General features: G+C 46.1%; 1 protein-coding gene across 3 annotated transcripts in view; it reads left to right on the forward strand.

The window, feature by feature from the left end:
- The window catches only part of ACOT9 (acyl-CoA thioesterase 9), a 63,537-nt gene extending 51,495 nt beyond the window's left edge, over positions 1-12,042 (forward strand). For all 3 annotated transcript variants that reach the window (XM_033950150.1, XM_033950149.1, XM_033950151.1), the window contains 2 exons: positions 3,417-3,567; positions 11,774-12,042. In XM_033950150.1, the coding sequence (XP_033806041.1) occupies positions 3,417-3,567; positions 11,774-11,841 (219 nt within the window). In that variant the 3' untranslated portion in view covers positions 11,842-12,042. The remainder of the gene's footprint in view (positions 1-3,416; positions 3,568-11,773) is intronic.
- Positions 12,043-12,949: the final 907 nt, after the last annotated feature.

Here is a 12,949-nt window from a genome sequence, read left to right on the forward strand (position 1 = left end):
GTTTATGGCAGAACATAAGAACTGCCATCTCCGGATCAGACTTTCGGCCCATCAAGTCCGGCGATCCGCATACGCGGAGGCCCAGCCAAGTGTACACCTGGTGTAATTTTAGTCACCCATATCCCTCTATGCCTCTCATAAGGAGATGTGCATCTAGTTTGCTTTTAAATCCTGGAACGGTGGATTCCGCAATAACCTCCTCTGGGAGAGCATTCCAGGTGTCCACCACTCAATGCGTGAAGCAGAACTTCCTGATATTTGTCCTGGACTTGTCCCCCCTTAGCTTCAGTCCATGTCTTCTTGTCTATGTCACAATGGACATTGTAAATAATTTTTTTTCCTGCTCTATTTTGTCGATTCCATTCAGTATTTTGAAAGTCTCGATCATATCCCCTCGCAGTCTCCTTTTCTCAAGGGAGAACAATCCTAGTCTCTTAAGTCGTTCCTTTTATTCCAAGTTCTCCATACCTTTTATTAGCTTCTTTGCTCGTCTGCATCCTCTCCAGCAGTTTTATATCCTTCTTTAGGTTGGGAGACCAAAGTTGGACACAGTATTCCAAGTGTGGTCTGACCATTGCTCTATAAAGCGGCATTATAACTTTCTCCGATCTACTCATGATTCCTTTCTTTATCATGCCTAACATTCTATTTGCTTTCTTTGCCGCTGCTGCGCATTGTGCCGACGGTTTCAGGGTCCTATCTATCAGTACACCCAGGTCCTTTTCTTGTTCGCTCTTACCCAGAGTTGCACCTGACATTCTATATTCGTGTTCCTTGTTCTTTCTGCCTAAATGCATTACTTTGCACTTTTCCACAATAAACTTCATCTGCCATTTCTCCGCCCATTTCTCTAACTTTCTAAATGATATTGAGGATCAATTTCAGCTTTTGATGGCTGGAGCCCCTGAGAGAGCACAAGTTTGAGATTATGACCTATCCAGAACTCATCTCTAAATACTATCATATTAGCTGTATTATTAATCACAAAGAGCTCGGTAGAGATTATATTCTACCGAGATGCTTTAAACAAATTGATGAATATTATCACTGGTCTCCTTTGTTGCCAAAAATGACTGAACACATGCATCAGTTTTCATCAAGGTGAGCTCTTTTATTTCTTTTTAAACTGAGGTGTTGGTACACGGGGACCTAATTTGATCTTCATCCCCTCCTTTTCCCACTCATTTCCAATCCATCTCCAAAATAGTAAGGACTTTTTTGTTCCCATCGCTGCAGATTTTTATGAGTTTCCTGTTGTCCCCATCCCTATGCACATCTCTAGTTTCTATCCAGATTCTTACCGTCCTTTCTATTCATTGTCTCTAAATTGTCCAATTGGCATGAGTGACAAAAGGACATTTATCCACATGCCAGGTTTTTTTGTTCAAATGTATTTGAGTTTAAACAATAAATGATGATTTAGAACAATGCTGTATGTAGAACATTGAAAGGATATTGAGAAGCAGTGGCAGATATTTCTTATATAAACTGTTGAATAGCTCTGTAGCAGGTGAAATGTGAAGGCTGATTTTTGCATAAGTTGTGTAGGTAGAGAAAAGGACGTCTAAGTCTGGATGTTCAGTTTATAAAGTATTTTACAAAAGGCTCATTGAACATGAAACCTTTTATAAAATATCTCTAAAGATGCTGGAAACAATAGCAAGAACTGTCATTTTACAAAGTAACAAGATAAAAAAAAAAAAAGAGATAACAGTACAGATCTGAGTAATCAATGTTGATGCACTTGTTGGGAGTGATACTTTCCAAACATATGTGGTAGGATTATGTAAAGGTTCAACCATATTGGAATAAGGTGTCAGATTGAACTGGCTCAATCACTGCCATCCCAGTTCCTAAGGTGCGATAATATCTTAGACTCCAGTTTATGTTGGATGTGGACCATGAGTTTTTTGAGAGAGGTCATCCAAGTGTGATAAAACTATCTTAATGCATTCTGCTTCATTTTTTTCAATCAAGTTCCTTATATTCAACTTGATATATTTTATCTGTTCTATGTATTACTTCTTTCCCTGCCATGCCAGTATTTTCTGCATTATATTGTAAACGCTTTCTATCTTTTATCTGTGAGTCCATTATTCTAATTTGTATTTTATCCGTATCAGCTCACCTTGTTGTGAACTGCCTAGAACTTTTTCAGTATGGCAGTATAAAATTATTATTATTATTCAGTAATCTTAGCAACAAAAGAAAGATTAGACACTGGATAATAGAAGACAAACTAGATTCTACCAAGGATAAATACAAGCAGTCTTTGGTGTCTTAGGAACTATTCTATAAGTCAAGCAGGAGGATATCATAGAATGAGAGAAAATGTAGAAACATTAGATAGAGAAAATGCTTGAAGTACCTGTATGTAAACTGCTTTCAGTATAACTACAAAAAGGCGAATACAAGTCCAAATCCCTTATGGGATCATTTAGTGACACAGTGCAATGTCCTGTCAAAGAGGGGATAGAAGAATGGCTAAGAGTGACTTTCCAATAGGCTCCTGACCTAGTAGTGTCTAGGTCAGTGGTTCTCAGCCCTATCCTAGGGGACCCCAGCCAGTTGGGTTTTCAGGATATCCCTAATGAGAGAGATTTGCATATAACGGAGGAGACAGGCATGCAAATATGTCTTATGCATATTCATTAGGGATATCTTGAAAACCCAACTGGCTGGGGGTCCCCTAGGACAGGGTTGAGAGCCACTGATCTAGGTGGAGAAGAAAGTGAGTTGCAAAGAATAAATTATACAAAAAAACAATCCATACAAGGAAGAGTGGACTTGCTAGTTTCTGGAAGGAAAACCATACTTGCATGCCTCATGAGTGTGTTATGTCCTCTATTATATACAACAGGCTTTACATGCAAAACATCTTGGATAAAATTACCGTTTGTCTGTTTGTGGTGACAGATTTGTTTCTCCCATGGAGTTTACAGTTTAAGAAATTTTTCATACTTATTGTAATTGAGTGCTTCTCGTTTGGTTTCTTCAGCCTTAGTAAAATCACTTTTGTAGTTTTTATTTATTTGACATAAGTTTTAATTTGAATGATTTTTTGGATTTGGCTCTGGCCTTTTGGTCCCCGTGCTTTTTGTTAATCATCCATACAGACAAAAAAAAAAGGAAACTGATCATCCTTGCCTCATAGAAATGAAAAAATATACAATCACAAACCTAAAAATATTGTATCAGGTTTACCTAGTGTAGTTTCATGGAGATTAATTCAATTTAATATTGATAAGATGTATTTCTTTTAGTTAGTGGTACATGATTATTATCTTAATGTATACAAGGTTGACATCGCCATGTGTGAAAAAGAACCTGGTATCAAATGATTAGGTTTTCTTTTTCTAAGTATCTTGAAATGTCAGACATATACTTCACTGGATTTTACATTATCATTTTTCAAGGTTTGTTACACAGAAAGAAATCACATCCAGGTCCGTGTGCACACAGAGGTGTTTGACCCACAAACTAGAAAAAACAGCACAACAAATATCTTCCATTTCACATTTATGTCTGAAAATGAGGTACCACAGATTATACCCAAAACATATGGAGGTAAGTAGCAATCTGAATTTATCAATCAGCCCTGCAGCATTAGGTTCTTACCTCAATAATCCTCTTTCCTATAAAACAGCATACACTTCTTTACAGATGGGTTGTGAACCCCAACACTTGAGTTGGATTGTAGAAAGCATCAATTATTTTTCTGAGCTCCTCTCCCTGGGCAGTGCCCTCTCTCTTCAGTCTGTACCAAAGCAAGTAATAACCCCCCTATAAGAGGAAATGATAACAAGGAGGGAGGGCTTGGGGGACTCCCCGATAACATTAACTTTGCTCTACTCTGCAATAGGAATAATAGGAAGAAAAAACAGTAAGCAAAACTAGGAGCCAACTCATTGCCTACCTGTGTGCAACCAGCACTAACACTTGTATAGCTCTGTGAAAGCAATGAGCAGTGGAATTCAGCCCACTGCCTTACAATAATTTCCTTTTCTTCTCTTTGGCTACCACAAGTCAAATCACTGGAAATTCAACCTATGCTGTATTAATTTCTGACAGGGCAGGGCTAAGGAATCATATGCTGTTCTATAGGAAAGAGGAATATCTAGATAAGAACCTAATCCTTCCTTTATCCCAGGACAAGCAGGCAGCATATTCTTAACGTATGGGTGACGTCACCGACGGAGCCCCGGTACGGACCTTTTTAACTAGAAAGTTCTAGTTGGCCGCACCGCGCATGCGCTGGTGCCTTCCCGCCCGACGGAGGAGTGCGTGGTCTCCAGTTTCTTCGTTTCCGCGGAGCGAAGAAGACGCATGTGCTTTCAACGGCCGTTGAAAACTCTATTTTGCCTTCCCGCTCGCGATTTTTTGATCCCTTTTTGTTCTATATTTTGTCTTTTGACTTTACCTTCCTTTTCAAAAAAAAAAAAAAACTCGTGTCTTTTTCTTTGCTTTTTTGCAGCCGGCCCCGGCGGGGCCTGTTGTAATCATACAAGCCTCCGGGTTTGATTTCGCGGAGGCCGTGTTTCCCTTCATGCCCCCGCAACCGGGCTTCAAGAAGTGCCAGCGGTGTGCACGCCCGATCTCTCTGACTGACCCACACAACTGGTGCCTTCAGTGTTTGGGTCCAGAGCATCGGGCTGACACCTGCACCCGCTGTGCAACTCTCAAGAAACGCACACTTAAGAACCGGCAAATACAGCAAAATATTCTTTTCGGTGCCGGTTCTACCATGGAGCAGGCCCCGACGTCGACGGCACCGCCTAAATCGGCACCGGCCACATCGACACCGCCTGATCCTCCTTCGGGGTCGATAGCGCCAGGTAAGCCGGCTAAGAAGCCTTCCACTTCCCTTGAGCGACCTCCTGTTACAGCGGTGACACCGGTTCTTCCGACGTCCCGCCGATCCCGTAAACGCTCCGCTCCGATCACGGTGAGTGCCTCGTCATCGGCCTCCTCATCGCCGGAGCGTCGAGCAGCACCTATGGTACCGAAGAAATCTAAAGCGGTACCGGTGCCCCCATTGGAGGACCGGATCTCGGCCATCCTCCAGGACAAACTTCAGGAGCAGCTACAGAAGCAACTCCAACAGCTCCTTCCAACCATACTGGCACCGCTCCTTCCGGTACCAGTCCAGACCGAGCCTGGTACCGCCCCACCGGTATCCACCCCTTCGGTACCGCTGAACACATCCATGCCGGTCTTATCTGCTCAGCCTGTACTTCAGACTTGCTCGGCAGAGGACCCGACCCAGGCCCCAGATCGACGCCGGTCATCTCGGGACCGGGATGGGCACCATTCCTCCAGGGACAGGGATCGACGCCGGTCTTCATCCCCCGGCACCGTATCCATGCGCTCTGGCAAGTCCCTTTCTAAAACACGCCATACTGAGCCGGCTGTCAGGGACCCAGACCTGTGGGAGCAATCCCCACTCGGTACCGAAGAGGATGCCTCTTCTACCGATGAGGAACCCTCTATGGCTGAAACCACTTCCAAGCCCGAGCAATCCTCCTTCACGAAATTCCTTCGGGAGATGTCTGCGGCTCTCTCCATCCCACTTGAGTCCGACTCCAAGAAGTCCCAGGCATTTTTAGAAGCCTTGGACTTCGACCAACCTCCTAAGGAATTTCTTAAACTCCCCGTACATGATATCCTACGGGAAACATTTTATAAAAATTTGGAAACCCCACTGACTGTCCCAGGTGCCCCTAAAAAATTGGACAGTTTATACCGGGTCATCCCGATCCCGGGATTTGATAAAACCCAATTGCCCCATGAGAGCCTCCTCGTAGAGTCCACTCTAAAGAAATCTCAGGGATCTAGTGTGTATGCCTCCACCCCTCCTGGCAGAGAGGGAAAAACTATGGACAAATTTGGAAAGCGCCTGTACCAGAATGCCATGCTGGCTAACAGAGCCAACAATTACTCGTTTCATTTTTCATTTTATATGAAACACCTGGTCCAACAACTTTCTGCTTTGGAAAAGTATGTACCCGAGCGTAAAATCCCACTTTTCCAACAGCAGATTTCCAGCCTCCTTCAGCTCAGAAAATTTATGGTGCGCTCGATTTACGACTCCTTCGAGCTTACTTCACGAGCCTCTGCACTAGCTGTAGCCATGCGACGCCTAGCCTGGTTGAGGGTGTCTGACCTTGATGTGAACCACCAGGACCGTCTCGCCAACGCGCCCTGCCTTGGTGATGAACTTTTTGGGGAATCTCTTGATACCACAACACAAAAACTTTCGGCTCATGAGACCAGATGGGACACCCTCATCAAGCCGAAAAAGAAGACTCCACCGGCACGACCATACAGGCCTCAGTCCTCTTATCAACGTCGATTCTCTGCCAGGCCGCTGAATCCCCCTCAGCAACAATCCCGCCGGCCTCGTCACCAACAACAACAACACACTCAGGCTCGTTCTCAGTCCCACCAGGCGACCAAGCCTCTCCCTTCGACTAAAAACCCTCAGCCCTTTTGACTCCTTTCTCCAGGGCATAGCCAGTCTCCAACCTTCCATGCCTCTTCCTCAGCCTATCGGAGGCCGCCTCACCATCTTCCTCCACCGCTGGGAGGCCATCACGTCAGACCTGTGGGTTCTCAACATCATCCGTCACGGATACTCACTAAGGTTCCAAACTCTACCCATAGATCATCCTCCCGTAGAGTCTGCTTCTCACTCCTCCCAAATTCCTCTCCTCCTTCGGGAGGTCCAATCCCTCCTCCTCCTCAATGCCATCGAAGAAGTTCCTCCAGACCAAAGGGGTCAGGGATTTTACTCCCGATACTTCCTGGTACCCAAGAAAACGGGAGATCTTCGGCCCATCTTGGACCTCAGGAACCTCAACAAGTGTTTGGTCAAAGAAAAGTTCAGAATGCTCTCCCTGGCCACGCTTTATCCTCTTCTATCTCAACACGACTGGCTATGTTCCCTGGACCTCAAGGAGGCCTACACTCACATCCCAATCCATCAGGCTTCACGTCGCTACCTCCGATTCCAGGTTCAGAATCACCACTATCAATACAAGGTGCTGCCCTTTGGTCTCGCATCATCGCCCAGGGTGTTCACCAAGTGCCTGATTGTGGTAGCGGCCTTTCTCAGGTCCCACAACCTACAAGTGTTCCCCTACTTGGACGATTGGTTGGTGAAAGCAACAACCGCTCCACTTGTGCTGCAATCCACTCACCACACCATCTCTTTCCTCCATCTCCTGGGGTTCGAGATCAATTATCCCAAGTCGCATCTGCTTCCCACGCAGCGCCTTCAGTTCATCGGAGCTCTTCTCGATACCAACTCCATGAGAGCGTTCCTTCCTGCCGACCGGCACCGGACACTGCTTCACCTCTGTCGACAGGTACTCCTCCAACCATCCATCCCTGCTCGCAAGATGATGATTCTTCTGGGTCACATGGCCTCGACAGTCCATGTGGTTCCTCTGGCGCGACTCCATCTGAGAATACCACAATGGACCCTCGCCAACCAATGGTCACAGACCAGGGATCCTCTTTCTCATCCCATCTCTGTAACATCATCTCTTCAGCAATCTCTTCAATGGTGGTTGAACTCCTCAAATCTTTCCAGGGGCCTCCTTCTTCATCCGCCCCCTCATTCCATGATCATCACCACAGATGCCTCCCCCTATGCATGGGGAGCTCACATGGGGGATCTACGCACCCAGGGACTCTGGACCCCTCAGGAGCGTCAACATCACATCAATTTCCTGGAACTCAGAGCCATGTTTTATGCTCTCAAGGCCTTCCAGCACCTTCTCTATCCTCAAGTTCTTCTCCTATGCACGGACAACCAAGTCGCCATGTACTACATCAACAAGCAAGGAGGCACCGGATCTCGTCTCCTTTGTCAGGAGGCCCTCCGAATTTGGACCTGGGCCACAGCCCACAATCTGTACCTCAAAGCCGTCTATATCCAGGGCGAACAGAACTCCCTGGCCGACCGGCTCAGCCGCATCCTTCAACCTCACGAGTGGACCCTGGATCCTCCCACTCTCCACTCCATCTTTGCTCGATGGGGCACTCCACAGGTGGACCTCTTTGCAGCTCCTCACAACCATCAGCTGCCCCAGTTCTGCTCCAGACTCTTCTCTCCACATCGTCTGGCCCCGGATGCTTTCCTACTCGACTGGACGGATCGGTTCCTCTATGCCTTCCCTCCACTTCCTCTGATGTTGCGGACCCTGTTCAAGCTCCGCAAGGACAGGGCCACCATGATTCTCATCGCTCCTCGGTGGCCCAGACAACACTGGTTCTCCCTCCTGCTTCAACTCAGCGCCAGGGAGCCCATTCCTCTTCCTGTATTTCCTTCTCTGCTTACGCAGCAACATCAGTCTCTGCTACATCCCAATCTGTCTTCCCTCCACCTGACAGCTTGGTTTCTCTCGGGCTGACCTCTCCAGCAAACCTGTCTCAGCCGGCCCGTCGCATTTTGGATGCCTCCAGGAAACCCTCCACACTCCAATGTTACCATCAGAAGTGGACCCGGTTCTCCGCTTGGTGTCTCCTTCATCATCACAATCCCACCTCCCTGGCGGTGGAAACTGTGCTGGACTATTTGCTCTCTCTCTCCGACGCTGGCCTCAAGTCGACCTCAATCAGAGTGCACCTCTGTGCCATCACTGCGTTTCATGAGCCTATTCTTGGAAAACCCCTCACGGCTCATCCTCTGGTTTCCCGGTTCATGAGAGGCCTCTTCAATATCAAACCACCTCTTCAGCCTCCTCCCGTCGTCTGGGACCTCAATGTGGTTTTGTCAGCCCTCATGAAACCTCCTTTTGAGCCTCTTGCTACTACCTCGCTCAAACTTCTCACATGGAAGGTGCTTTTCCTCATTGCCATCACCTCTGCCAGGAGGGTTAGTGAGCTACATGCACTGGTCGCCGATCCACCGTTCACTGTTTTTCACCATGACAAGGTGGTTCTGCGTACCCATCCTAAATTCCTTCCTAAGGTGGTTTCAGCCTTTCACCTCAACCAGTCCATCGTACTGCCTGTCTTCTTCCCTAAACCCCATTCTCATCCTGGGGAACAGGCTCTTCACACGCTGGATTGTAAGCGTGCCCTGGCATACTACCTTGACCGTACCAGGGCTCACCGCTCCTCTCCTCAACTCTTTCTGACCTTCGATCCTAACCGTCTGGGTCACCCTGTATCTAAACGGACGCTGTCCAATTGGCTTGCTGCCTGTATTGCGTTCTGTTATGCTCGGGCTGGCCTGTCGCTGGAAGGAGCTGTCACGGCCCACAGGGTCCGAGCTATGGCTGCTTCTGTGGCTTTCCTCCGCTCTACGCCTATTGAGGAAATCTGCAAGGCGGCCACTTGGTCTTCAGTTCACACATTCACTACTCACTACTGCCTGGATGCCTTCTCCAGGCGGGATGGACACTTCGGCCAATCTGTGTTACAAAATTTATTTTCCTAACGGCCAACCATCCCCCCTCCCTCTCTGTTAGCTTGGAGGTCACCCATACGTTAAGAATATGCTGCCTGCTTGTCCTGGGATAAAGCACAGTTACTTACCGTAACAGGTGTTATCCAGGGACAGCAGGCAGATATTCTTACGACCCACCCACCTCCCCGGGTTGGCTTCTTAGCTGGCTTATCTTAACTGGAGACCACGCACTCCTCCGTCGGGCGGGAAGGCACCAGCGCATGCGCGGTGCGGCCAACTAGAACTTTCTAGTTAAAAAGGTCCGTACCGGGGCTCCGTCGGTGACGTCACCCATACGTTAAGAATATCTGCCTGCTGTCCCTGGATAACACCTGTTACGGTAAGTAACTGTGCTTTCTGTGTAAGCAGCATACGATTCCTTATGGATGGGGCATATCAAAGCAGTTCCTTAAGTCTAGGGCAGAACAGCTGAACCTGCAATAAGTACTGAGGACCCAAAAGCCATGTCCGCTGGTGCCGACACATCCACTCAGTAAAATGAGTGGACCATGTGGCTGCCCTGCAAATTTTGTTCTACAAAAAGGAAAACACAACCCCACATGTAACAATATAGAAACCAAAAAAAAGTGGGGAAGGGACAGCGCACGTCAGCCTCGAGAATTATTGGTTTATTAAAAAACATATAAACCACTAGTCTTTAAGCCTGTTACATTAATGGGTGCTAGAACAGATGTGTGTGTCTGTCTTTTTTTCTTTCTCGCTCTCTCCTTGGCCACTTTCTGTCTGTCTTTCTTTCTGTCTCTCTCTCTTTCCTCAGCTGTCCACCACCATCCCTTGCCTGCTCCCCCTGTCCAGCAGTAGTCTTTTTCCCTTCCTTTTATCTCTCCCGTGTTCAGCAGCACCCCTTGCCTGCTCCCCCTGTCCAGCAGCAGCCCTTCCCCTTCATTTTATCTCCCCCCTGTCCAGCAGCAGATCTTCTCCCTTCGTTTTACCTCTTTCCTGATCCCCCTGTCCAGTAGTACCCCTTCTCCTTTCCCTGCTCCCCCCTGTCCAGCATCCGCTAGCCTGGGCAGCCTTGGGGCTTTTGCTAGGCCAGCCCACCTCGCATTATCAAAATGGGCCGGCCTAGCAAATGCCCTGCGGCTGCTGCGTTTGCTGGTCCGTTGGTGAGAAGAGGCATCCCGGCAGTGCAGGAGTCAAACTGCCACCGAAGCTTAAATCTCTGCACGCGCTGCAAGCCATCGCGAACCACTCCACGCGCCGCAAATCGAATTTGGCACGGAGGCACACATCACGGCGGCAGGGATTACGGCCTCCTAAGTGCGCATGCGTGCTTAGGGTTTTATTATAGAGGATGGAAAGAGTTCAGAATTAAAGTCCTGGGTAAGCAGGTGGGAAGGGAAGGAAGGGGGATGTGTTCAGAGATGTTTGGGGATTGCATAGAAGAAAAACTATGCACTGGTATGCTAATCTTTGTTTTGAATTAAAAAAAAAAAATAGAAGTGAATCTTAGGTTTGTATACCGCATCATCTCCACGTTCGTAGAGCTCGGCGCGGTTTACAGTAGGAGAAATAGGAAGGAAGTACAACAGAGGGTTAGAGGTAGAAGTGTGAAGAAAATTTAGAGGACTTGGGATGCCAAGATATAAGAGTTTCCTTGATTCCTAAGTGGGAGGGAGACTTACATTTTTTGAGAAAAGCCAGGTTTTCAGATGTTCTTGTGTTAATTTGAGTAAAAGCTAGCATGACTGATTAAAAGTCCCATATATAAAGGGGACCCCCTTCTATGGAAAATTTGCACATTCAGGAATGTTTGTATCAGGAGAGAGCAGTGAATTGCCTTCAGGAATGTCTCTGGGTTTAGTTCTGAGCAATAATTTTATGATACCGCAGAGGAGTTAGTTAGGTGAGATATTGCTAAGGGATTTTTGAGCAATTATTTCAGACCTAAAAGTGGCAAAACTGGTCAAGGCAGTGCCTGTTGTCCATCTGGGATGCATTACTATCTTGCACTACCTTACCCTGTCAGCTGTTGCATTCTTGAATTTCTGGGCACAGATGATGTTCATCTAAAACTTATGCTTTTTTTTGTTTGTTAACTAGCCAGATACTATGTAACTAAATTGTGAACAGGAAAGGCAGGTCATTACGTTGAACTTTTATAGCATGGGCAAAATAAATTTTGATTTAATTTCATTCAGGCATTTATAATCTGTCTTATTTTTTGTTTTAGCACTAAAGCTAGGGGACAAACTAAAACCAGTTAAAAAAAAAAAAAAGAGTAAGGGGCTGTTTGGCACTGTATTTATGTATCCTGCATTTTGTCTCATGGTCTTTCTTTTCTTCTGTCCCAAGAGTCAATGCTGTATTTAGATGGGAAGCGACATTATGATGCAGCCATGAAAAATGCAAGCACACAGTAGACTGCGGAGGACAAGAAGTGCCAATTTGGATAACTCTCCACAATGATTGGATCAAGGGATGGAAGACTGAATGGGACACAGCTGTTTCTGATTGTTACGCCTATATAGTTTACACTTGCAGGGCTGCCCAAGCCAGGTCCTCGAGATCTACTGGCAAGCCAGGTTTTCTGGATATCCACAATGAATATGCATGAGAGAGATTTGCCTGCACTGCCTTCTTGGTATGCAAATCTCTCTCATGCATGTTCATTGTGGATATCCAGAAAACCTGGCCTGCCAGTAGATCTCGAGGACCGGACTTGGGCAGCCCTGGTTTACAGCTTTGATTGACTTACAGAATATAAAAGTAGTATAAATAAATCTAGGAACTTAATAGATGATTATTTCTTTTTAAATATATAGTGGCCATTATTTGGAAACATATCCAAGTGTGAATAGCAACATTATACATGTGTATATCACATACGCAAGTACATACAGTTTTCATAAAGCTGTTATTTAGAGGAAGATATCTACATTGTGTAGAAATGTGGCTTGGGCAAGATTATAGCCTACTCGTGTTCGTCATTTTCTGAAGGGATCGTGAGAACCAAGAAGCTCTTGCAGCCCTGAGTGGATGGAAATAACAATGTACCTCTCTTCATTGAAGTGTCTGACAGTCAGGAAAAAGAAGTTGCAGCTTTTATAACCCTTAGGTTATTATTTTGTATAACATATTCTATATTTTTTACAATAATGTATGTTCTTAAACAAATGGGGAGAATTTCTTTAAAGATTGATTTGAGGTATAGTGTCTATCAGTAGTTTAGTACAAGGCCATCTCATTTTGTGCTACGAGTTACCTGTCAACAGCATTACTTCTTGTTTTTAAATCAGGTGGAGTATATGCGTGGCTGTATTGAATTGACTTAGAAGGTCTTGAAACTTTTCACTAATTTTGCAAATTTATAGTAGCATTAAGTAACCTCCCTCCGCACATACACACACATTGTGCTGTAACAGCATAGTTTGGTAAAGCACAAGCAGTGCTGGTTTAGGGAAACTGGGTTAAGCTACCTTCTTAGACTGGCAGGCTACACTGTCTCTGTTGTCCTCAGTAGCAGTTAAC

The sequence above is a fragment of the Geotrypetes seraphini genome, chromosome 6 (assembly GCF_902459505.1).
Source record: "Geotrypetes seraphini chromosome 6, aGeoSer1.1, whole genome shotgun sequence".
Classification (NCBI taxonomy): Eukaryota; Metazoa; Chordata; class Amphibia; order Gymnophiona; family Dermophiidae; genus Geotrypetes; species Geotrypetes seraphini.